General features: G+C 35.1%; 1 protein-coding gene across 4 annotated transcripts in view; it reads right to left on the bottom strand.

Moving 5' to 3' along the window:
- Positions 1-26,748, bottom strand: part of FAM172A (family with sequence similarity 172 member A) — a 407,588-nt gene that overhangs the window by 292,805 nt on the left and 88,035 nt on the right. For 3 of the 4 annotated variants that reach the window (XM_052642594.1, XM_052642597.1, XM_052642596.1), the window contains 2 exons: positions 6,115-6,180; positions 747-938 (listed from right to left, as the gene is read on the bottom strand). In XM_052642594.1, coding sequence (XP_052498554.1) covers positions 747-938; positions 6,115-6,180 — 258 coding nt within the window. The remainder of the gene's footprint in view (positions 1-746; positions 939-6,114; positions 6,181-26,748) is intronic. The other variant, XM_052642598.1, reaches the window with a different exon arrangement.

Here is a 26,748-nt window from a genome sequence, read left to right on the forward strand (position 1 = left end):
CTACTCATATGTGAAAGAAAACCAACTTTGCAAAGTTGAACTATTCATTGGAGAACTTAAAAATGAGACAGTAAAACAAATCACCAAACATTAGGATGTAACAAAGCTAGGTCAGAAAAAGCAATTTCACTACCACAGGAAAGAAAATCTTGAACACAATTTTAAAATACCAACTTCTAAAAAGTTTGAATTCAAGTAAGAATAAAATAATTCAGTAAATACTACAATTTACCATCTTGTGTTTATCTTATTCTTAAGCATTGTATTTGTGGGTTCTAAAGAGTTTTTATTTATTTACTTTTAATGACAGAAAAATGCTGAGTTATTCCAACTCTTTTTTTTTAAAGAATAAAATATTACTTTAATGTAGCAGGTTTCCTTTAGTTTCTAACTTCACTAAATCAGCTAGGCGAAGATTTATAAAAGCAGTCATTTTTTTTATAAGTATTTTCAGTAATATTGATATTTAAAAGTGATATTTCATGTAGTAAGAAACAAAAAATTAGAACTGAAAATACTCATTTTAAAGATAGTATCTAAATCGTTGTACACTGAAGATGTCTTTTTATTTTTTACTGTAACTCCAAAATAATGCAGAATAATCTTTCACTACAAGTAAAATGGTAACAATTTAAAGATAAGGCTATGTTTAGGAAAGATTTTTTAAAAGACACAATAAAATAATTTATAACACATAATAAAACAGGTATAAAATGCCAAAAAAATATAAAGGAAATTGCACTTACATCCATAGCTCTCTTAATAAAAGGGATCTGTGTGCCACTGTCCAGATCTTCATTTATAATAAGCCTTCTAGCCCACTGACCTGCCCTGACAACACCACTACCATGAATTAAAACCATCAGTTTCTGTGGATTTGTCAAAGCATCCTCACTCATAAAGATAAAACTCTTTGGTTCACTTTCAGTGGCATCTACCTGTAATTAAAAAAAATTAAATAATAAATAAATGTTTTTTGATCATAGACACAAATGAGAAAACAACTAGTGGTTAATATAAATTATAGAACAGCTATTACAGAATTATGGAAGTAAAAAAACTTTAAAATAAAATTAAAATATTCATTAGAGATTAACACATATAAAGTAGAGGAGCAAAAAGACATGATAGTAATTAAAATATAAAAATATGGAAAAGAATACTAGAACTATGTCTTTCTCCATTACTAGTGAATATCAGTATTATATTATCATTACAAAAAAGGAAAATTTTTAAGTGCTTCCTATAATCTAGATACTATGCTAAATGTTTTTAAAATATTATTTCAATTAGTCACAATTCTATTAAGGTGGGACTATTATTATATTCATTTATAGACAAAGAAGTTGAGACCTGAAGAGTTTAAATAACTCGCCCAAGTCACACAGCTATTAAGCCTATAAGTCATAACAGAAATATGCTGCATCTAAAATAAACAGAAAACTCAACTGGAGAATACACATATTGGAAAACCATATATTAGTGAGGAAAACTACTAAGCTTTTAACAAATGTAGGAAAGGGAACTATTTAAAAATTCAAACACCAACTGCTCTATGTAAATGGACTTTGACATTTTATTCAGAGTGTGAACACAGGATTATATAACAAATACTTTGTGAAATAATACTATCTGTATACTTTGATAACCTTATGTACTAGTTACTTATAGAATGAAAAGTGAATATTTTTAGTTATTTTGATTATACATAATATTTAGGTTTAAACTAGATTCAGATTTCAAAGAGTCGGAGAATTTTAGGAAAGGGTAACTTCCCAACAGTTTATTACATATGCCATGATATGCCCTAAGTGGTATTTCTCATCAGCAGTGCCAAGTAACAGACTTTGTTTGACCAGGTCAAAGCCAGAAGTTAATATCTTGACAGGTGATTGATAAACACACCCTCAAATAGAGAAGGTCAATTCATATGCTGGGCAATGCAATAGCACCTCACTTCATCAACAGTATATATTCATAAAATTATCAAAATAATAAAGAAAAAAATACCATTAAATGCCCTGGATTCCAAACAGGCTAAGTCACTACTTCTGGGACAAGACAAAAATTAAAATTTCTGTACTTCTAAAACAATCAGACTAGTCAGTAATAGATGGTAAGCCACCTGTGTACACACAGCACAAAAGGTAATTATTTTAGCAAGAAGGGCATGGCCACAGGCTTAGGGAAAAAATGCATCTTCTCAGTGAGGCCTTCTCTGACCACTCCATTTAAACACTTCCCAAAGAATTCTCTACAATCAACCTCTGTTTTATTTTCCTCCATAGCACATAATGCAACCTAATATGCTTTACTTTATATCTGTTTATATATTTATTAACCATCTGTTCCCTCTACTAAAGTACAGGAATGCACAGACCTGTGTCTCCAGTATATTACCAGATGTACAGAAAAAAGGCAGGCACATTGTAGGCACTGAGTTATATAAGAATGAATAAACTTTTGGACTAAAGAATCTTAATCAAGCCTCACCAGTGACTTCCTTTAGATAAAAGGCATTTAACTAAACAATGTGTCCTCTTAACTTGGGTACAATACTTGAATGGCTCAGAAAGCACAAATGAAAGATTAAACTAATGCATGACTACAGAGAATTTTCAAAGAGCTACTCAATGCTTAGAATCAAAATGACATAGCTATATCTTTATTAGTAGTAATTAAATATGACGTAAGAGAAGTAGGAAATACAACACTACCATACGTGATGTCTAGAATAAACAAGTTACTATAATACAATAGATATGACTGAAGTCACAGAGGAAGAAAAGTGGACAGGAGACAGAGCAAAACCAAATCTGAGAAGAAAAACTCCCTTTTACCTAGGAACGTTACACGAGAACAGAGGAATCATTCAGTTAAAACAGCTTGAAAAAAGAAAGTGGTAATAAGAACAAAAGAAAAATGAAAAGGCAAAGCTGTCAGTGAATAATAAAACAGAGGCCACAGAGGTTTCCAGTCACTCATTTACCAAAAAGTATGTCTAAATAGGCGCAAATAAGAGAGTCTCTTAAAGTCAGTGAGGCCTTAACAGATCCTGGAATGTATGGAAATGGACGTCTGTTTATCTTAATGAAAAAAAAAAAACCCTAGCTATAGACTTTCTAAAAGGTGCTGACCACTGCTCCTTTTTTTATCCTACAAAGTCCCCTGAAACCAAGCACCTCAGTCAGTTTATAAGGGTGGAATTAAATTTCACAGTAATCACTTTAAAACTGGAAGGGTACTTATTTTCTGAAGATAAACATGTGCTTTTCTCATATTATGATACTGTCCAAGAATTTTTTAATGGGCAACAAGTTAAGGGAGCTATGAGCAAATGAATAAAAATTTTACTTGAACATCCAAATATGTTGATTTTAAAAATATCAGAACATTAGATTATTTAAGGAAAAAAAATGAACAATGTAATAGTATTAATGATAAAGGAGTAAAAGCAGTATTTAAGATGGTAATTGAATAATATTCATCTCAAAATAATGCAGAACTGTGAGTCTGCAGTTGATCATTTACTCTAAAGTTATTATTGCTCATTTAAAATAGAAAAATATCTAAATGAATAAAATAAAGTTTTCTTCATTAGGTCTTTTTCTTTTTTTAAACTTTCTGGCTGCATCTCGTGGCATGGATGTGTGGATCTTAGCACTTCGACCAGGGATTGAAACCACGCCTCCTGAATTGTAAGCACAGAGCCTTAACCACTGGACCACCAGGGAATCTGTAACTTAAGTTTCGAAATCATTGTTCAAAAACATTTATCTTCTAATAATGGTAATTTACTAAGGTGAGCTTTCATTAAGGAATACACATAAAGGTCATTCCAGTGTACTGCCTCTATTATAGACAAATCAATGTCTAAGACCAATTGGTCAGTGAGCCTACACCAAACAATTCCTTGCAGTTAACAATTCATTTTGGGATACTTATGAAACTCACTAATTTTGAAGTTTATTTAAATATGATTGAATAAATCAAATGAAAATCTGTAGTCAACTCATGTATCCAATATTCTACACAAGAGTGAAATACTAAAATTGAGAATATTTTGTACTTATTTATGTGAGGTGGAGAGTAAACGTGATCATGTTTACATGGAGAGATGATCATCACCTTTACTGGCAAATCATGGGCTTCTACAGAGTGCTATCAATCAAAAAGAATTCTTGCCTTATTAAATATTTCAACTGTAAAACTAAAACTTAGTTCATCATCAGTAAAAGAAAAAAATTTGGTGGTATATCTTTAGAAAAAAAAATGACTGAACAAAAATAAACCCCACTCTCACTGCTAGCTTTCGGATTTAAGAGAACTCAGGAGAAAACTAATACTTAGGGAAGAAAAATCTCATAATTATATAAAATACATTATGATAACTTAAGGACAGATTAATTTTCTAAAATAAAAAAATTGTTTTTTTTTTCATTTATAAAATTAGGAAATCTTTACTAACCAAATTGGTCATAATGGTTGTTATAGACCTCATACAATGAAAAGCTTTCTCTGTGTACCGTTAGATTTAAATTTAAATAAGAAGAAAATAATTCAAGTCCTTCTAAATCTAATCTCAGGCTTTCTACACAAAAACGAAACAATTATGTAACATGACAGGTATGGCCAATTATCTTGTAATTTGTTTTAGAAACCCAGGGAATTAAACTGAGTTTAAAGGTTCAATGGAACTAGAAGTATTGCAAAGTTAAAGGACTCAATACTAATTAATTGTGCTGTAACAATGGATTAACCTAAGGCTCTTTAAATATAATTTGTCAGAAGCTTCAAAAGAAATAGAATTAACAAAAAAAGGAGACTAGACAAAGTGACAAAATTCTGCCTTGACTTTCCAGAAGACCAAATTCAACACATAATTTTAATAGAGTGAGACACTAGACCTAAAGTCAAAAACAAAACAAGAGGTTTGAATCCAGAAAACAACTTTTATATTCATTCTCAAAAAAGATACTAAAATTTTGGTTTTCACATAATTCAAAAGGAAGGAAAGTTCTCAAATAAACAAGTGTTGGCCTAGTCATTACGTAGAATAATACTGCATTCACGAGTATGTCACTAGCACATAGAGCAGTGTCTGGCATCCTAAAATAAATATTTGTTGAATGAATGAATAAATTAATAAACGATTAACAATATGGCCTAGTACTTGAGGTTATCTATAGAAAGTTAAATATAAAATAGAGATGTTTTTAAAAAAATCAACCTATGGAAGTAATTTGGGAGGATGGATAGTATTAAAAAATTCTAAAAGCCTCCACTTGATAGTAGAATAACACTACCCAAAGAATTTTAGAATTTCATGCAAGATTTCATGGGAACGAAATTATCAACATTGTAAGTTTTGTGTCCTAAATAAATTATTTTCATGAAGTCTTTGAGGTTCATAAAGGTTGTAAAATCAGAGAACTGTCTAGGACAGTAAAGATCATCTCAGCTCATCTACCATCATCTCACACATAAGGTTACTATTTCTTCATTCAAAACCTCAATATTTCATACTGTACACTAAAAAACAAAAAAGCTCTCTTGAGAAACTGAATCTGACAACAAATTTCAAACTTTTCCACTCTGAAATGGCAAAATATGCAAAATTTGAAAAAGAAAAAAAAAGACTTCCACTAAGGAGAGGAGTAGTGTTATGAAACAGGAGTAAATCTGGGGATGTTCAGAGGAAATAACACAGAAATGAAACATACAATTTAAAATAATCAAGAAATAATTAAAATGAAAGCAAATGTCTAATGCAAGAAAAAACACATAGGTTTACTCAAATAAACATGTAAAAATAAATTATACCAATGAAATGAGAAAGGGTAGAGGAAAGAGCAGTTTCTTTTGTGACATCATTTTCAAAAAAAGACTGGAAATCAGTATTTTTTTACTTTACACTAAAGAATATTACTTTTTAAGAACTATTACACACAATGAGATGATGTATAATGACAGGTATTTAATATTATCTTTATCAATATCAAAACATTAGGATCTTAACATTTAAACTTATCACAGGTAACCTAAAACAAAAGTTTTCTTTGAATTGAAAATATTTTATTTGGAATTATAAATACTTTTAAAAATTGGACTTACTGGAATAGATATTTTTTTCAAATTACAATCCTTTTCCAGAAGCTCATATACGTACTTCGTGATGATCTAAGTAGGAAAGAAATAACATTAAAATACAATGTCATCCATTATCAAAATTCACATAAATTATTAATATTTATTGCTCTGAATGAGTATCTATCTTGGAATATTTTCATCCTAAATTAACTGATTCTTTACTGGTTTACTTCCCGCTGCTGGGTATTGAAAAACTATGGACCAAAAAAAAAAAAAAAAAAAAGAAAAACTATGGACCTTCGTACTAAGGTTTGAAAGTAGTTAAACTCAAAAATACATAAAGACTTTCTATTTTACAAAGCAATATTCTAAGCATATTTTCCTTTTTTTTTTTCAGTATTTCTAGAATTCTCTTTCCCCTATAACTTCTCCTCATGACTCTGAATCCTAACACTTCACTAGCATTCAATGAATCAAAGAGAGAAAAGTCAGAGGTATTCTAAACAGAAAAGGAAAACCGATCCAGGGAAGACAGGCACCAGTTAGCACTACCAGTTACAGTAGGCAGAAACATACCTCCCCAAAGATGTCTAGGTCCTAACTCCTGGAACCTGGTAATATGTTACACTGCATGGTGGCAAAAGGAACTGTGCTGATACGATTAATGTTAAGAACCCAAGATGAGGGAGATTCTCCTGGATTATCTAAGTGGGCCCAATTTAATCATATAAATCCTAATAAGTAAAAGATTACAGAAGAACAGTATGTCACAAAGATGCAAAGTGAGAAGGTCTTAAAGGCTGTTGCCAGTTTTGAAGACGCAAGAGGGAAACAACGAGCAAGGAAATCAGGTAGCCTTTAAAAGGCAGGATAAATCTCAGTTCAGAGTCAGGAAGAAAACAAGACCTAGGTCCTACTCTTGGAAGGAACTGGTTTCTGCCAACAACTCAAAGAAGCAGTAACTGGATTCATTCCCTAGAGACTACAGACAGAAACAGCCTGTCCAGTACCTTGAGTTTAGGCCAGTGACATGCATACTGAACTTCTGGCCCCAAGAACTGTATGATAATATACTTGTACTGTTTTACTTTATGGTAAGTTGTTACAGCAGCAATAGAAAACTAATATACTATTTCTATTAAGGAAAGTAAAGAGAGTGAAGAAAGAAATGTCTGGAATAAAAATGATGATTTAATACACTTTAATGGAGCAGAGACATTACTTTGCCGACTAAGGTCCGTCTAGTCAAGGCTATGGTTTTTCCAGTGGTCATGTATGGATGTGAGAGTTGGACTGTGAAGCAGGCTGAGCGCCAAAAAATTGATGCTTTTGAACTGTGGTGTTGGAGAAGACTCTTGAGAGTCCCTTGGACCGCAAGGAGATCCAACCAGTCCATCCTAAAGGAGATCAGTCCTGGGTGTTCACTGTAAAGACTGATGTTGAAGCTGAAACTCCAGTACTTTGGCCACCTCATGAGCAGAGCTGACTCACTGGAAAAGACTCTGATGCTGGGAGGGATTGGGGGCAGGAGGAGAAGGGGACGGCAGAGGATGAGGATGCCTGGATGGCATCACTGACTCGATAGACATGAGTCTGAGTGAACTCCGGGAGACGGTGATGAACAGGGAGGCCTGGCGTGCTGTGATTCATGGGGTCGCAAAGAGTCGGACACAACTGAGCGACTGAACTGAACTGAATGGTCAGTTTAAGAAGTGTTCCAAAATATCTTGAATCATCTATGCATACTATCTCAGGTAATAATTTTAGCAGCAGCATAATTAAAAGTCAAATTTTATGAAACAAAATCAGATTTTTTCTTTTTTTAGAAAATTAAGATTGCTTTGGTGTTGTCTTCTGTAATCTAAAATAAGATTCCCTATCCTGCTTTCTCTAAGAAGTTCAAACTCCCTCCTTCTCTATATACATATTCATTCATTTTAGAAACAGTATATTAGATGTGTGCTAGAACAGCTTTATCTTGGCTGATTAAAGTAATTTCAAAAGCTATGTCACTAAACTATCAATAAAACTAGGCAATAATCTATTAGTTATTAATTGAAGAGCACCCCAATGGCAGAAAGTTTAGAGGAACTGAAGAGCTTCTTGATGAGGGTGAAGGAGGAGAGTGAAAAGGCCGGCTTAAAACTTAACATTCAAAAAAACTAAGATTGTGGCATCTGGTCCCATCACTTCATGGCAAACAGAAGAGGAAAGAGTGGAAGTGGTGACAGATTTTATTTTCTTGGGCTCCAAAATCACTGTGGATGGTGATTGAAGCCATGAAATTAAAAGACGCTTGTTCCTTGGACAAAAAGCTATGATAAACCTAGACAACATATTAAAAAGCAAAGATATCACTTTGCCAACAAAGGTATGTTTACTTAAAGCTATGGTTTTTCCAGTAATCATGCATGGGTGTGAGAGCTGGACCATAAAGAAGGCTGAGTGCTGAAGAACTGATGCTTTCGAACTGTGGTGCTGAAGAAGACTCTTGAGAGTCCCTTGGACTGCAAGATCAAACCAGTGAATCCTAAAAGGAAATACACTCTCCATGTTCATTGGAATGACTGATGCTGAAGCTGAAGATCCAAAGTTTGGCCACCAGATGCAAAGAGCTGACTCATCGGAATAGACCCTAATGCTGGGAAAGATTGAGGACAGGAGGAGAAGGGGGTGACAGAGGATGAGATGGTCAGATAGCATCACTGACTCAGTGGACATAAGTTTGAGCAAGCTCTGGGACATGGTAAGGAACAGGGAAATCCAGCGTGCTGTAGACCACGGGGTCGCAAAGAGTCGGAGATGACCTAGTGACTGAACAACGAACAACTTGTTTTTCATGCAGAATTTAAAATTATGCTCATTATACCTCTGCCAGAAAGTGGCAGTATTATAGACCTGAAAGAGTCAAGTAAATATGTGTAGGAGGAAATATGCATGAAATTATATAATGGGTTACAACTTCAAGAGAAATGGTTTAAGTAAATGAGATTAGCTTAAATGAGTGGGTTATCGTTTCTAAAAATTTCCTTCTATGAAATCATAAAATATCCTTACATTTAAAGCAACAATAGAACCAGTCAAACTGAACTCAAACTCAAATGAATTCCACACTATGCAAAATACTTATAAGACATAATTTGATAATTAAAAAACTATCTTGGCAGGTTGTGCCTTATGTAAATACAAAATACATAGTATAGTTAATTCTCAATTTCATACTACAATATAAAACAAAAAATTCAAAACTGGTTACACTGACTTTGAAAAACTTTATAGGGCAAGTATTTGTTCTAATAAAACCATACATCAAGCAGAGTTGGAGAAACTCTACCTAACTTGCCCAATTTGCTTTGCTCTCCAAGTTCTGACTGCAGAAAAAAGCAACCATAGACTAAACCATTTATCTGATAAGCAGTTCTCTCTGCTTGGGATGTTCTCCTCCACCCTAGTCATCCTTTAAGAAACAGATCGCATGTCAGCTACTTTAGGTGACTTTTTCCTGCCTCCTCCCAACCCCTCAAGGTAAGACAAAATGTCCCACCTCTATGGTCCTCTGGATATGCCTGGCGATTTGAGTATGATATTATTGGCTTGTCTGTTACCTGACTAGTCTGAGAATACTAAAATTTAAGTACCTCACCTTATTCTTCCTTGTATCCACACAGGATAGTGTCGGATACGTTGAAAGTACTTTAACACAGTATACAAATTCTCTTCACTGTTCATTCTGTCTACATCTTTCTAGGGAGCTAACTGTTTCAGATTTTTTTTTAAATCCTTCTAACTGCTGAATTGAGGCTTAAAAAGAAACAGCAGGATTCATAGCCTTACAGCTTAAGAAGGACCGCAGTCTGCATTTAGAAAAGCCAACAAGTGAAAAGATAATTTTTTAAAAAAAGATGAAAAAGGTATCTCTGCCCAAATGTAATCTATGTTCAAATATTCACTAAAATCATTGTTTTCAGTGAAGTCTGTACAGGGGAAAGAAAAGGCTTAAGAGACTAAGATGAATGAGCTAAAGTAAAATCTTCATTCTAATAAGAAACAAGGGAATTTCTGGTTTTCTGGTCTGAAATAGGAAGAGCTTGAAAACAGTCACTCCTACTAACAAAAAGAAAAAAAGCTGAACAAACTGAAAACCAACGACTCTTCTTAGATCCATCAGAAAGCTGAGATCACAGAGCAAACTGCTTCCCCGAAAACTGGACAAATAGGCAGTTGCAGAGAATCAGGACTTACTGGTAACAAAAGCCCAGGAGCAGAAGTGTTGGCTAAAGCAAGTCCTGGGGTAGGAACACTTTCAACTATAATTGATTAATTTCTGGAGGTTCAGTATGAATACTAGCTTAAGAACAAAAAAACTAGGAGAAGGCTCAGCCTTAAAGAAGGATTCTGAAACTTCTATGAGTTGTACCTCTACAAGCCTCACCAGGTTCTCACTATGAAGATTAGAGAAAACTTCTCACCTCTTTCTGGCAGAAGAAGAAAAGAAATGATTTAACGATACTACTGAACTCTGTTCTCCTTAATAAGGCCTAGCCACAAGGAGAACCATTTCACTAGAGCCTAACTGACATAGCGGAAGCAAAAGATTCACGGAAAGACTGAGACCTAATCATAGGACTATAGAAAGTTCCCCCCCAACCCTCCCCACATTACCATCATATCAATAGGGTCCCTTTAAAATAACAAGGAATGAGATACGGCTAAAAGAACTGCAAGGTCCACCCCTATTTAACATCTCCAGGAACACTTAAAGACAACAGGGAAAACAGAAACAAGGATAGAAGAAAAAACTTCAGCCTTGGCCACAAGAGCTACAGCAAACAGGAAACACAGACTGACTCCCAGCCAGATTAACATAACACTTTATACTAAAGATACATCTACCAAAGTTCCTTTTACTCAATACACCATGTACAACTTTCAACAGAAAAAATGACCAGAAACACTAAAAGGCAAAAAGAAACAACCTGAAGAGACAAATCAAGCACCAGAAAATGTGTAATTATCAGAATTGGGATTTAAAACAATAATAAGCCATATGCCAAAGGATTCATTGAAAAAGCTGAGAACATTAAAGAACATGTGAGTAACATAAGCTGAGAGTTGAAAACTCTTAAGAAAGACTCAAAAGAAAATGTTAGATCGAAAACACTGTTAAACCAAAATGAAGAATGCCTTTGATGGGCTCATGAGTAAACTAGACATGGCCAAGAAGAAAATCAAAGAGTTTTAAGATATAACAGTGGACACTTTCAAAACTGAAATGCAGAGAGGGAAAAAAATATGGAACAGAATATCTGAGAATCAAAGAATAATTACAAAATGTTTAACATATGCATAATAGTAATACCAGAAAAAGAAAGAAAAGAACAGAGGAACTATTTGACATAATAATGGCTGAGAATACTCCAAAATCAATGACAGACCCAAAACCACAGACTTGAGTGATCCAAAGGACTCCAAGAAGGATAAATACCAAAGCTACACCTGGCCATATAATATTAAAACTGCACAAAACCAAACCCAAAGAGAAAACCTGAATAGAAGCCAGACCAGAGGTCTGGAGAGATCTGGAGGAGAAAGGGATGTGGGAAACTTTTCCAACAGAGGAAAAAGGCAAGAATTACACCAGACTTCTCTTAGGAATCACGTGCCCAAGAAGAAAGCAGACTGAAATATCCAAAACATTTAAAGAAGAGTCACCAATCTAAAATTCTATATCCAGTGAACTTATCCTTCAAAGGAGAGAAATAAAGACTTTCCCAGACAAAAAATGAGGGATTTTTTTGCAAGTAGATCTACCACAAGAAATGTTAAAGTAAGTTATTCAGAAAGAAAGAAAGGAAGTCAAATAGGTCAGAAATTAGGATGTACATAAAGGAAGGAAGGGTATTAGAAAGGAATATATTAACGTAAAATAATTTTTTAAATTGTTCTTATTTTTAATTTACCTAACAGATAAAAGTTTGTTGAAAGTAACAGCAACAATGCTTTTAGTAAGAAAAATGAATGACAACAAGACTGTAAGGTACGGAAGGGAGAAGCTGAGAATAATCGGATAGAAAGTACTCACACTACCCAAGAATTTGTAAAGAAGTATTTGAAAGAAAAACTGGAAAGAAAAAAAATCACTACACCTGATATTTTTTCTGGATTCCTTTTGATTCCTAAGGAGTAGCCATACAGCTAAAATTAAATGAATCCACAATGGAAGACACAGGAAGCAATTCTGAGATTATACATTCATGAAATAGATCCCTGAGCTACCCACAGAATAATATTCTCTAAGAAGAGTGGTCAAACGAGACTTTTTTCTAGCTCAGGATTTCTCTACCTAAAGATGAAAGAAAGTTTAACATAAAGCGCAGTGGCAACCAAAGAAATAGATTGTGGGAAGAAGGAATATGAAGTGTGATAAAAATTAATGCTCAATGGTGGACTTCCAACAGAATGTGTATATTCACCCTGCAATAATTATTAGCTTGGGACTTAGAAGCATTTATAATAAAGATCCACCCTATAAGCTACCTATTTAAAAAACAACAGCATCTTTTTCTCTTAATGTCCTATTTATCCTAATTATACATCCTATCCTAGCTCTCTCCTAGGAAGGGATGGAGGGAGGGGAGGAAATAAGGAAGGAGAGATGGAGGAAGGGAGAAGCAGAAGGAAAGCAGGCAGAAGAAAAAAAAAGTCTTAATAATTAAGGTTTGATACTGTTCAATAATGTCAGTGTGGCAAAGGGCTACTCTGGCATCTCTACATTAAAGAGGCTATGATGTGAATGGTGATGAGTTGTCTAATTAGAACTAAATCATATTTACCCTGGGTACACATTCTCTTAAGTCAGAACTACATACTAAATTTCACTAGAATTATCTCCAACTCATCCTTACTTTTCCCCTTAAAACCTTTTATACTTCATTCTTGATGGGTACATGCTAAACTTTTAAAAAAGTCTTTTGAAGTAACTGCTTTTTCAGCATATCTTTGAAATAAATTTCATTCCTCCAACTTCCAATTAACATTCCTTGGCGTTCTTAGTCTGTATCCCCAGCTGTCTCTCATTCAGATCAGCTTCAGATCATTTGCTCTCACATTTCCCTTTTACCTGCTCTAAAGAAAAGTCATTATTTTTCTAATCCATCCTTACTTTCCTGTAGACAGATTCTTAAGTAACTTAGACCAACAGACTTGTAAGTGTATCTAGCTAACTACTGATATCTTCTCTTTTAAATTTATTTATTTTAATTGGAGGCTAATTACTTTACAAAATTGTGGTGGTTCTTCCCATACTCTCTTACGGATTTCACAGGCAACTCAAAGTTACTATGTTCAAAACTGACTCATCTATACGTCTCCAAACCTATTCCTCCTCCAGTGTGTGTTCATCCACTCTGCAGATGGTACTACCATCCACCTAAATGCTCAAGCTAGAAGCCTAAATGGGTTAACTCCTTCTTCATCCTCCCCTTGCAATCAATCATCAAATTCCTCAAGCTAATCATGGAAGAGCTCCATATCTCCCCATCTCTGCCAGCACCATTCCAGGTCATTCAAGTCCATCAACAGGTTACTATCTCTTCTTGGGCTGCTTCTGTCACCTCCTTCTGCTATATCTATTATGGAAGATCTTCCTCCAGACCTTATTTTCTGTTAGCAGACATCCTTTACAATGCAGACTTAAAGATTCCCAGTGCGATAAGGATAGGACCTCAAAGATTAAAATCAGCATGCCTTACCAGATCTGGCCCCTGCCGACTTCTCACATTTCATCCAATAGCCCTCTTTCTTCATTCTCCATATTGTGTAGCCACACTGCCTTTTTTTTTGTTTTTTTTAAATTCTCAGATGTATCAGGATCTTTTTAACCTCAGAGCCTTTGCAAATAATGTTGATTTGCTGGGAATGCTTGTTCCATTCTTTGCTCATTCAGCTTCAACATCCTCCTTGTCTGACCCTGAATCCATCCTCAAAGAATCTTGCATTCCTCCTACTTAATACTTAGATTATTAATAAAGTCTTTCTCAAGCTCTGTCTGTACCACTAGACTTAAAGCTTTTGGAAGAGGAGCATTTGTCTTAGGCTGAATGTCTAGGGCCTAGCTCATATAATGACAATCAAATATTTTTTGGAATAGACAGTAATAATAATAGAAGACACATGCATAGCACTCACAGTAACATAACTTCCATTAATAAATCTCCACTCCCTTAATCTTCACAACAACCCAATAAAGGAAGAAACCGAAACATTTAAAAGTTTAGATAGCTTACACAGCTAAATAAGTCGCAGAGTTTGGTTGGGAAACTAGGCAATCTGTCTGTCCGGGAGTCTAGAATCTTTCTTCTGGACAGATATTCCATCTCCTCTGTTACGTAGTCAATAAAGATGCTAAGGGAGAGTGGAATGACAAACTGAAATTAAAGGCCTATTAGGAGCTTAACACCAGCAGGCAAGAACAGAAACAAAAGAGGACATTTAAGGTAGGTAAAGTAAAAACAGTAACTTTAATTGCCTGAATTAGGCACTCTTAGGGTGTCAGCAAATAAAGAAAGCTCTTTTGGATGTATAATGAAGTCAATGGACTCTTCTCAGACAGTATTTTTTTTAAGTTAATAAAATACACAGGATTACCAAGGGAACCAATTATAGTGGAATACAGTTTAATTTTTTTAAATTCCAGATCTCTGATATATTGTTACATATGTCCTTCCTTACCAATGCACTTTATATATATCTAAAACTATAGTTTTATCATCTAAAAACAAGTTATTTCTGTGAAAAACTCCTAAAACTGCTAATATTACTATTTTTTATATGTACATTTACAAGAAAAAGAAATGTAGCTTAGAGGTTAGTAAAATAAAGATGTAACTTTTATCCCACTGAGGTTCACAGACCCCAGTCCGTAAATCTTATCCTCTGGGGTTAAGAATTCCTGACCTAAACAGCATACCTGCTGCAGATGATTGGGCCACAGGACTGGAAAACGTCAATTTTCATTCCAATCCAAAGAAAGGCAATGCAAAAGAATGCTCAAACTACCACACAATTGGACTCATCTCACATGCTAGTAAAGTAATGCTCAAAATTTTCCAAGCCAGGCTTCAGCAATAAGTGAATCGTGCACTTCCAGATGTTCAAGCTGGTTTTAGAAAAGGCAGACGAACCAGAGATCAAATTGCCAACATCCACTGGATCATCAAAAAAGCAACAGAGTTCCAGAAAAACATCTACTTCTGCTTTATTGACTATGCCAAAGCCTTTGACTGTGTGGATCACAATAAACTGTGGAAACTTCTGAAAGAGATGGGAATATCAGACCACCTGACCTGCCTCTGAGAAATCTGTATGCAGGTCAGGAAGCAACAGTTAGAACTGGATACGGAACAACAGACTGGTTCCAAATAGGAAAAGGAGTACATCATGCTGTATATTGTCACCCTGGTTATTTAACTTATATGCAGAGTACATCATGAGAAATGCTGGGCTGGAAGAAGCACAAGCTGGAATCAAGATTGCTGGGAGAAATATCAATAACCTCAGATATGCAGATGCTGCTAAGTCACTGCAGTCGCGTCCAACTCTGTGCGACCCCAGAGACGGCAGCCCACCAGGCTCCCCCATCCCTGGGATTCTCCAGGCAAGAACACTGGAGTGGGTTGCCATTTCCTTCTCCAATGCATGAAAGTGAAAAGTGAAAGAGAAGTCGCTAAGTCATGTCCAACTCTTAGCGACCCCATGGATTGCAGCTTACCAGGCTCCTCTGTCCACGGGATCTGCCAAGCAAGAGTACTGGAGTGGGGTGCCATTGCCTTCTCCGATATGCAGATGATACCACCCTTATGGCAGAAAGTGAAGAAGAACTAAAGAGCCTCCTGATGAAAGTGAAAGAGGAGAGTGAAAAAGTTGGCTTAAAGCTCAACATTCAGAAAACGAAGACCATGGCATCCAGTCCCATCACTTCATGGCAAATAGTAAGGAAACAGTGGAAACAGTGGCTGACTTTATTTTTCTGGGCTCCAAAAATCACTGCAGATGGTGACTGCAGCCATGAAATTAAAAGACACTTACTCCTTGGAAGGAAAGTTATGACCAACCTAGACAGCATATGAAAAAGCAGAGACATTACTCTGCCAAAAAAGGTCTGTCTAGTCAAGGCTATGGTTTTTCCAGTGGTCATGTATGGATATGAGAGTTGGACTATAAAGAAAGCTGAGCACAGAAGAATTGATGTTTTTGAACTGTGGTGTTGGAGAAGTCTCTTGAGAGTCCCTTGGACTGCAAGAAGATCCAACCAGTCCATCCTAAAGGAGATCAGTCCTGGGTGTTCACTGTAAAGACTGATGTTGAAGCTGAAACTCCAGTATTCTGCCTACCTGATGCAAAGAGCTGACTCATTTGAAAAGACCCAGATGCTGGGAAAGATTGAGGGCAGGAAGAGAAGGGGACGACAGAGGACAAGATGATTGGATGGCATCACTGACTCAAGGGTCATGAGTTTGGGTGAACTCTGGGAGTTGGTGATGGACAGGGAGGCCTGGAGTGCTTCGGTTCATGGGGTCACAAAGAGTTGGACACGATTGAGTGACTGAACTGAACTGGGCATGAAACGCTAGAGCCCAATTTTTCCTATTACTTTTAATAACTATGCTTCAAAAACTAGAAGAATTATGAATCCATGGTTCTTCAAGTCAGTACTCAGTATAAAACCATCACTATGTCAGGCATCTAGGTAAAGAATTTCACTAACTTTTCATGATCTCTTCCTCTTCGCTTTTCACTCTATTAAAGCAGATGTCTATAAAAACAATCACAAAGGCTTGAATGACATTGGGGTGATGTATATAAACACGCTCAAGGTGGTGCTAGCAGTAAAAAATCCACACGCTAATGCAGGAGATGCAGGTTCAATCCCTGGGTCGGGAAGATCCCTGGAGGAGGGCATGGTAACCCACTCCAGTATTCTTGACTGGAGAATCCCATGGACAGAGGAGGATGGCAGGCTATAGTCCATGGGGTCTCAAAGTGTTGGACATGACTTAAGTGAGTTAGCAAGAACACAAGGAAACACACTGTCATTCACATATTGAAGGTATACCAACACATGAAAATAAAAGGTTTAATAATAAATATCAGTAAGCCAAAAAAAGAAACCAGTATAAATCAAATATTATATGTGCAAAATAAATTTCTTATAAATTACTCTACTTAAGGAAGTACATTCACATAAAGAATAAGACTATACCGTGGCTAGGGACAAAAAAATAAAAATAAGCTAGACTAATAAACTCAGAGTAGTCTTTGCTGTGTCATCTTAATTTGTGAAACTAAATAAATATCAGTAACTACACTGTAGCTTAAAACTTGCCTCTGTATTCTTTCTCAAAGCAGGGTAACTATTCCCTACAATGACAGCAGGAATTGAAAACCATACTAATTTTACCACTCTCCACTTATCTTTACACATGCAGAGTTTCAACTTTCAACATGAAAGTTGGTTTTTGAGTGAAAATAGGGGACACGTCTGTTGAACATAATGCTATGGATTCTGCTGGTAACTATCATTCTAAGAAAGATGGCCTATCTTAAATCAGGAGAAATTCTTTCATAACGTGTCCACTGGAGGGAAAGGAAGACACACTTCCTTCAATCTTCCTGTTTCTACTATTTTATAAGCCAAAAAAAACGTATAAGAAATTGTTAGAGTTCGGCATTAGTTAAATTACTAGTATTTGGATTTTCCCTTTCACTATTAACAAATAAACAAGTGTATAAAATATATTCAACTGTTTCAGAGAGTGTAAAACAGGAGATAATAAATCTGCGATCCCTGAGAGAAGGAAAGCAAAGAGGATGAGCCCCCAGCATCACTGTGGTTTTCTGCCTAAAGGCCATATCTGGACTTTGGCCTAGGGAGGAGGAACCCAGGCCTCACCTAAGGAAAAGTAGATTTGAGCTCAGGGAAACTGAGGTCACTGGAACTTGCAGGGCATAATACCAGAGATTATGCAGGAAATTATGCAGAAAAAAAGCAACAGAAATCTACAAATGAATTCCTGTCTTTGACTCTGCTGTTTGCATAGGGTTAAACTCCCAAAAAGCGAGAGTAAGAAAACTACTAAGAAAAAAGAAAAAAATTGAAAGATAAACAATTCAAAGAGCTTTTATAAGGCTCTGAGATGTCTGAGGTAAAACCAGCCAGGGTGAAAAGTCTTCTTCACTGAGTACTTAGGGGTATCTAGTAGTGACCCAAGAAGGGAGACACTTCAGGGTCAAAGGCTCTCAGAAGAGAGCTATACTATTCCAAGTGGAACAGTTGCTCAAGAACTATTGTAACTTAGCCATAAACGAAGTTCACAAATGAGCAATTCCACAATAAATCTAACTGTTCTTGAAACAAAACTGAAAGTTTTTTAAAGGCAGACAACAAATTGCAGACACTCAGCATAACGTTCACCATCCAATACAAATTACAACAGTCACAAAAATAGGAAAATGTGATCTATAACTGGGAGTGAAATCAGTCAATAAAAATAGACCTAGAAATGATAAAGATGATGATAAAATTAAGAGACAAGCACCTTAAATTGGATATTACAGAAAAGTATTTTTCAGGATGCAAAGGGAAATATAAATACTGATATAATGAGAAAAGAAATGGATTTTAAAAAAAGAACCAAAGATTGTAACTGCTGAGAACTGAAAAACACAGCATCTGAAATAAAAAATTCTGTGAATAGGGTTAACATCTGATTAAACCTTGGCAAGGAACAGATCAGAGAATGTAAAGGCAGAGCAATAAAAGCTGTCCAAAATGCAAGAGAGAAAAAACTGAAATAGTAAACTTCACTGAAGTACAATGAGAAGGACAATGAGAAGCAGCTTAACATACATGTTATTCTGACTGACTGGAAAAGACCCTGATGCTGGGAAAGATTGAGGGCAGGAGGAGAAGGGGAGCGACAGAGGATGAGATGGATGGATGGCATCACTGACTCAGTGGACACAAGTTTGAGCAAACTCAAGGAGATAGTGAAGGACAAGGAAGCCTGGTGTGCTGCAGTTCATGGGATAGCAAAGAATCAGACACGACTGAGCGACTGAAAAAGAAAAACAACAACTGGAGTACGGAGTCGGGGTGCTGTGAGAAGGAGGGGAATGAAGAAACATTTTTAAAAGTAATGGCAGATCATTTTTTAGATTTGATAAAAAACTATAAATGCACATATCCAAGAAGCTTAACAAAGAAGATAATGAAGCAAAGAACCCCAAGGCACATTCATAATCAGCTTGCTGAAAATTAGTAATAAAGAGAAAATCTCTAAAGCAGCCAGAGAAAACAACACATTGCATAGAGGAAATTAAAGATAAGAAATACCGCTAACTGTTCAACAGAAAAAAATGCAAACCAAAAGAAAATGAGGAAACATCTTTAGAATAACCCAAGGGGGAAAAATACCCCACACCTAAAATTCTACAGAAACTGAAAATATCCTTAAGAAATGAAGACAAAATAAAGACCTTTCTAAACAAACAAAAGCCAAGAAAATTAACTGCCAGCAGACTGGTACTAAAAATATTATAAAATGTCCTTTACGCTAAAGAAAATTATTCCAGATGGAAACTCAGATATAGGGCAAAATGAAAGTATAATGTTACGAGGCTCTCCTAATATTATTTGAAGTGGTATAATTTGAAGATAAACTATAGCAAGTTAATGATGAATACTGTAAACCCCATAGTAACCATTAATAAAATAAAACAAAAAGGTATGCTAAATAAGCTGAAAGAGGAGATGAAGTAGATTACTACCAATATAATACATTCAGTTAGATTTATTACTTTTAGCTAAAGTTTTTTCTTATGAGTAAAAAGATGATCCTCTACTGAGGTCTATAGAATACACTAACCATTTGCCTATTTTTGTACCAACGTTAATTATACAGTTTCTCCATGTACAAAACTAAAGGATCTCAGGATACAGGCATTCTAGAAATGTGATAAACACTATTCTGCAAAAAAAAAAAAAAAAGATTTCTACTTAAATATAATATAATTTTTACCAAACATAAATATTAATTTGGGTCAGTTCGATCTGATAATATCAAAAGAATGGGACTCACCAAAATTTTAAATTAAGGTTCAATGGTATAAATCTTTTCTCAGAGTATGAGAACATAACTTTTCATTTCTGAAACAATTCAAGACCTTTAAAAAAATCTATTGCAGTTTAGAAAAGACCTGACAGGAAAAAAACTGTTTCTATTTCTAAAATCCATATAAGAAAAAATCCACCTTTCTAATGATTCCCACACAATTTCAGAAGTAAACTTTAAAGGCTTATATATTGCTTATATATGCTAAAGAGATTAGTTATCAACAAAATACAAAACTTCATAAAGTGGAAAAAAAACTCAGTGTTTTGACTTGACAAAAGCAAACTCAAAACAACCTTAAATATATAATATGTAACTTCAGTGGTATCTGAAAGCTATTTTATTATATAAAATATTTTCCTTTGGCAAGCCTCACCAGCTGGTACCACGTGCCCAGAGACAGCTGTTTTTCAGTTTTCCTATCTCAGCACGTTTCCAACTGTCAGTTCTAACTGTATGCAATCCCACAGTGACAGAATACTTTAAGAGAAATGGCTCATTAACTGCGAATCTACAAAGTCCACTCTCTTCAGTGAATTCAAATTAAAACCCACAGACTTGCTAGCTCATAACAGAATTCCCCACACATTTTTGTTGTTGTTCTTTTGCACTGCAGACTTAAAATATTCATGCCATCTACTATAAAATTTTTTGCTCAATCCTGTAAATGTACTGACATAAAATGTTAGTGGAAGTATGTCTTGAAAACTCATGAATGATAAAACTATTTTTTAAAAAATGAGAACTTCCAAATCCTTTACAATGTAAGTGGCTTACAATTTTGCAGAGAGACTAGCTTGAACAATAAAGTTCATATTTAACACATATAATAGGTTCTTAGAAAATTCCCAGTAACAATGCTAAGAACAGACCAACCTTACAGGTCTCTAAGAATCAGATGAGATAATGTATATAAAAAAACTTAAAATGAAAAATAAAATCAGCTTTTAAGTGTGAAGTATTTTTACTATCAATACAAGTAAACCACTTTTAAAAATTATTTGGCAAGAATATAAAAAAATAAGCGTGGACTATGTGAGGCAGATGCATATCAAAGCTATGTATACCAAGAGCATATCACTTGATGATAACCACAGTAATTCCAGAAATTGGAAACCTTGTACACTGTTGGTGTGAATACAGACTAGTTGCAGCCACCCTAAAAAATAGTAGAGAGGTGCCTAAGAAAGTTAAAAATGAATTACCATATGACCTGGTAATCCCACTTCTGAGTATATATCCAAAGGAATGAAAATCAGAATCTCAAAGAACTATCTGCCCTTTCATATTCATGACAACACTATTCACAACAGCCAAGAAACAACCCGAATGTCCAAAGATGGAGGAATGAATTCGTAGAGAAGGTGTGGTATATATACCTAGGCTGAAATGTTATTCAGCCTTTAAAAAGAAGGAAGTCCTGCCATATAGGACGACACTGATGAACTTGGAGGACATCATGCCAAGCGAAGTCAGTCAGTCACAAAAGGACCAATATGGCATGATTCCACCTATATGAAGTTATCCAAAGTAGTCAAACTCAGAGAAACAGGGAGTAAAACTATAGTTTCCAGGGGCTGAGGGGGAAACTGAAGTGAAAAATGACTGTTCAATGGTCATATAGTTTCAGCCATGCAAGACAGTTCGCTCTTAAAAAAAAGACAGTTAGCTCTAAAGATCTGATGTACAACACAGTGCCTATGGCTAACAATACTATGCACACTTCAATATCTGTCAAGAGGCTAGAGCTCATGGCAAGTTTTCTTACACACACACACACACACACACACATACATGTATGTTAGTGGAAGTAGATCATGAAAAACTATGAATTAAAAAAACAAGAGCTTCAAAATTACAATGTAAGTCGGCTACAATTTTGAAATTATACCTTTTTATATGTCTATTTCAATGACTACAAACACAAAAGACGATTTGCTAAAATGAAAAGAAACTTCTAAATAAGTACCTTGTTGGGTATGTCCTGATTTGGTGACCAAGTCACAGAAATTATGGCTCCTTCTTCAATCTGTTCCAAATGGACTATTTTCCCCAAATAGATATATATTGCCTAAAGAATCATCAAATATAGGGAGCCCAAGTCTCTTCTGTGCTGCCCATGGGAACATATTTTTGCCAAGATTGTCAGCCCATACCACCTATGAAACTATTCAGACATTTTCACTAATTAGGAAAATGTGAAAGTTTAAATCTAGAAATGTACACTATTTATATTCCTATATCTACATTTATCTACCTATGTGTGTAAACACAAACATGTACACATAAATATATTGTCCAGATATTAAACAGGTTTCTCCCTGAGAAAAGGAAATTAATAACTTTCTCTGAAGAGGTACAGTGGGCTTTCTAAATGATGAAGCAAATATAAACAAATATCTTTATGAAATCAGTAGACCAATGGACAGCAGCCTTTTCAAACTTATGGGCAATGCATTGTTTACAGACCTCAAGTCATATGAGAATGCAGACCACTAGAGTGTTCAACTGGTTTTAAGATTTGTACGACTTCTCATTGCATTGAAGAGTCCCAAATAAATTCTCACTGCTTCACAAGTCCCAGTCAGAATTCTTGCAGTGGTCCCTAATTTATCTCAAACTAAGATCATCCTGCATTCTGGTATGTACTCAAACTGTTTAATAACCACTGACTTCCAAGGTTACATACATCATGATGAAAAAGAAACTGCTTTCCTCGTATTACATTTTCCCATTTCATGAGTCTTTTTAATTCAAGCAACTGGTGCCTTGAAAATGCTCCTCAATTACAAATACATAAATTTGTTATTTTCTAAGAAATAATTATGATCTCTGAGATAGCAACAGCCTTTTTGAAAGCAAACAAAAATAATTCTTCACTCTCTATCTACAATCTTCTACTCTCCTTCCAGCAATGAATACAGCGTTAAACAACGGGAAGTCTAATCCCTGCTCTCTGTCAGGTGGTTTGCTCAGTGAGCAAATGTTTACTAAGTTTCTACGTACCAATCATTGATCAGGCACTGGGGATACAGAAGAGAAAAAGACAGGTATCTGTTCTGTCTTTTAAGAGTAAAAAGTAAACAAACAAATTGTTGCTGTTCAATCACTAAGTTATGTTGGACTCTTTGCATCACCACGGTTTGCAGCAGGCCAGGCTCCTCTGTCCTTCACTGTCTCCTGGAGTTGGCGCAAATTCATGTCCACTGAGATGTTATCTATCCATTTCACCCTCTGCCGCCCCCTGCTCCTCCTGCCCTCAATCTTTCCCAGCATCAGGGTCTTTTCCAATGAGTCGGCTCTTCACATCAGGTGGCCAAAGTATTAGAGCTTCAGCTTCAGCATCAGTCCTTCCAATGAATATTCAGGACTGATTTCCTTTAGGATGGACTGGTTGGATCTCCTTCCAGTCCAAGGGACTCTCAAGAGTCTTCTCCAACACCACAGTTTGAAAGTATCAATTCTTCAGCGCTCAGTCTTCTTGATGGTTCAACTCTCACATCTGTACCTGACTACTGGAAAAACAATAGCTTTGACTGTACACACCTATGCCGGCAAAGTGATGTCCCTGCTTTTTAACACACTGTCTAGGCTTGTCATAGCTTTCCTTAGAATTTTAAAGACTTAAAATTAAGTATTTTAATTTCATGGGTGCAGTCACTGTCCGTGCTAATTTTGGAGCATAAGAAAATAAAGTCCTGTCTGCCACTGCTTGGAGTGCTCTTTATTGCTTCACAGACTTCTTACTTGCCAGCTAAATCTCTCACCTCTAGTTTCTATGTGCCAGGTGGATCTGCCAGTTGTTTATACTTCCTAGTTGGTAACAGTAACGTTATACTTTTTGTTACTATTTCCACCAAATCAGCCATCACTAAACATTAAGTTGTTTGAGCAATCTGTTTTCAGGCTCCAAAAGATGTCTAGCCTAGTCAAACTAGATTTTAGCAAACAAATATTTTCTTTGATTTACTGGTTGTGCCCCTCAGTTGATTTTAGCATTAGCATAACACAGGCAATTGTTCTGGGAGCTGGATAGGAAATGAGTACAGATGAACACTGAATCTGTTTTCTAAGAGTCCTAGTATAGCTTCAAGTAGTTATTCTGTATTCAACAAGATATTTCAGGAACCTAAGCAAAGCTAAAAAGTATACACAATCTTTTCATATAGTCTACATACTTCTTAGCAATCAAAACCCACATTTAATCTTAGATTTGGGAAACCTAATGCTGTAAACATTTCCACAAACTGGTCTTCCCTCCTTCAAGTTACATCTGCTCTAACTCCTAGAAAAAGTTACTCTTGAAGGAATTCAAATGCCCTTGAAATAAATGACTTTCTAACTCAAGATTTGATAACCACATACCATACCCTCTCCCTCAGACTCCTTCATCTGTAAAAATGGCCAAATACAACTTTCTGCACTTAAAAATCAACTTTCATGTTTTGTTAAGGTATTCCATACAATTCTGAATAGTGTCATACTGATTTCAAATGCTTATTCTGAATAAATGAAGTTTCAGAATTCTTTCTAAATGCTGTATCACAATGTAATCAAGATCCCTCCATTCTGATCAAATAATTCACAAATTCCCTAAAAGAGACTCCCAATAGTACATGTGTCTGTACACACACGTACATGAATATGGATATACGTGGAAGCATGAGTGCATCCCCAAAGGAAAAAGAGGTTCAAGGAACAATTTGTTCAGTCTCTTCTTTAAAAATCAGAAAAGAAAAAAAAAACTGACAAATTCATGAAGAAGAATAAAGAGTGTAATGAGAAGGCCCATCTGCCTATGACATAATAGCCAAGCATGATTTTTTAGAATCTTTTCCCTTAAACTAATTTAACAAAATGTTCTTAAAACCTAGAGAGTATTGAGAGGGGGAGATGATAGAGGGTGGGGAGGGCATCAATTAGCATATATTTCAAAAGTCAAATACAGTTTATTTTTACCGGTCCTAGCAGAATTTAGCCAATTTTAATTTCTATTATTTCCAAAATCCTAATTAATTTTGAGGAAAGGGAGAAAGAAATAAAAAGATGTGCAAACTTAGAATATATCTATCCTTCTTCTGGCTCATTCAAGATATATTTGCAAAATATTTGCATGCAAAAACAATTTACATATATTGCAAACTACATTTTGTGCAAAATATACTTTGCATTAAATATCTACCTGAATAAAGATTTTTCTTTCCAGAGAATAGAAAGATAAAAGATTTAGTACAAAAGGACATTGGCTCAGAACAACATACCAGATGAACATAAAAGGTTAATTTTAATAATCAAATTCATAATTCATCTAATCTAGGAAATGCCAAGAATAGTTTAAAGAGATATTCCATTTAACATGAACTAATGCACCAACTGTCAGTAACAGTGAAGATGACTAAATGATTCTGAAATACAATATGTTTGTGTTTAATGACATCAATAGACATGTAGGAAATTTACAATAGATTATTTGCCCAGCTACTGTGATGCTTATAAACCATTACTAGGCTACAAATCTTATTCTACTTTTAGAACTGTCAATGATCCAAGAAAAGGGGAAAAAAAAGCATAAAACATATTACTCTTTTCTTAGACAGGTACATTTCAGTGAAAATACAATTTTAAGAATGTTATGCTTTTGTTTCTGGCACAGAAAAACATCTCTAAGCATTATTCATATTATTTCTCTCCCCTAAAGTTAACATACTTTAATGCCATATGGGCACAAATTTACTTCTGTTCATTTAAACTTGCAATTAAACTTTATAACATAGAAAACTGCTAAAGTAAAATAATCCCATTCCACTGAAAAGCTTTTTTTTTTTTTTTTTCTAAAATAACATGGGTGATGTGCCAAATGGCTGGGGTGGTAGCTCATTATACCTTCAGAAAGAATCCAAGTTTGAGGCTTATCTTGGGTTCTCACACATAGCAGCGAAACCCTGGAGTGCTATCAAGGGTTATAAAGGGCAGATCAAATGCCTGAATTGAGTGAATCCATTCAGAGGGCACTGGTTGTTTAGTACTCTAATGAGCAATGCATTGATCTATTGATCAAGACATTTTACTGTAACTTTATTAAATAACAGAGTTTATTATATCTAAAATATTCAAACCATTTCACAGAAAGAAGCCCTTAAGCTGCCCAGAAAATGTTCTTTTAAAAAAATATATATGTCAACCCTTTAAAATCATAAAATTCCATCTAGTGACTAAAAGAAATAACTTGTGAAATTTTGATTTATAGGCAATCAGAAAGCTAATATACTTTCAAAGAAGTACACAGCAGGATCTGGCTCAGCATATCATTAATCTTAAATACACATTCATAAAGTGGTTAGATGAGATTAGGCATCCCCAACTATAGTAAGAAGGCCAAAGGAAGGTATCTACAGCATCAGGCACCAATATTGGGAGGGAGGCAAAGCCACACACATAAAGCAACACTTTCTATAGTGTCCTTAGTATCAACAGTAAGTTTAAAGGA

Source organism: Budorcas taxicolor, chromosome 7 (genome assembly GCF_023091745.1).
Source record: "Budorcas taxicolor isolate Tak-1 chromosome 7, Takin1.1, whole genome shotgun sequence".
Taxonomy (NCBI): Eukaryota; Metazoa; Chordata; class Mammalia; order Artiodactyla; family Bovidae; genus Budorcas; species Budorcas taxicolor.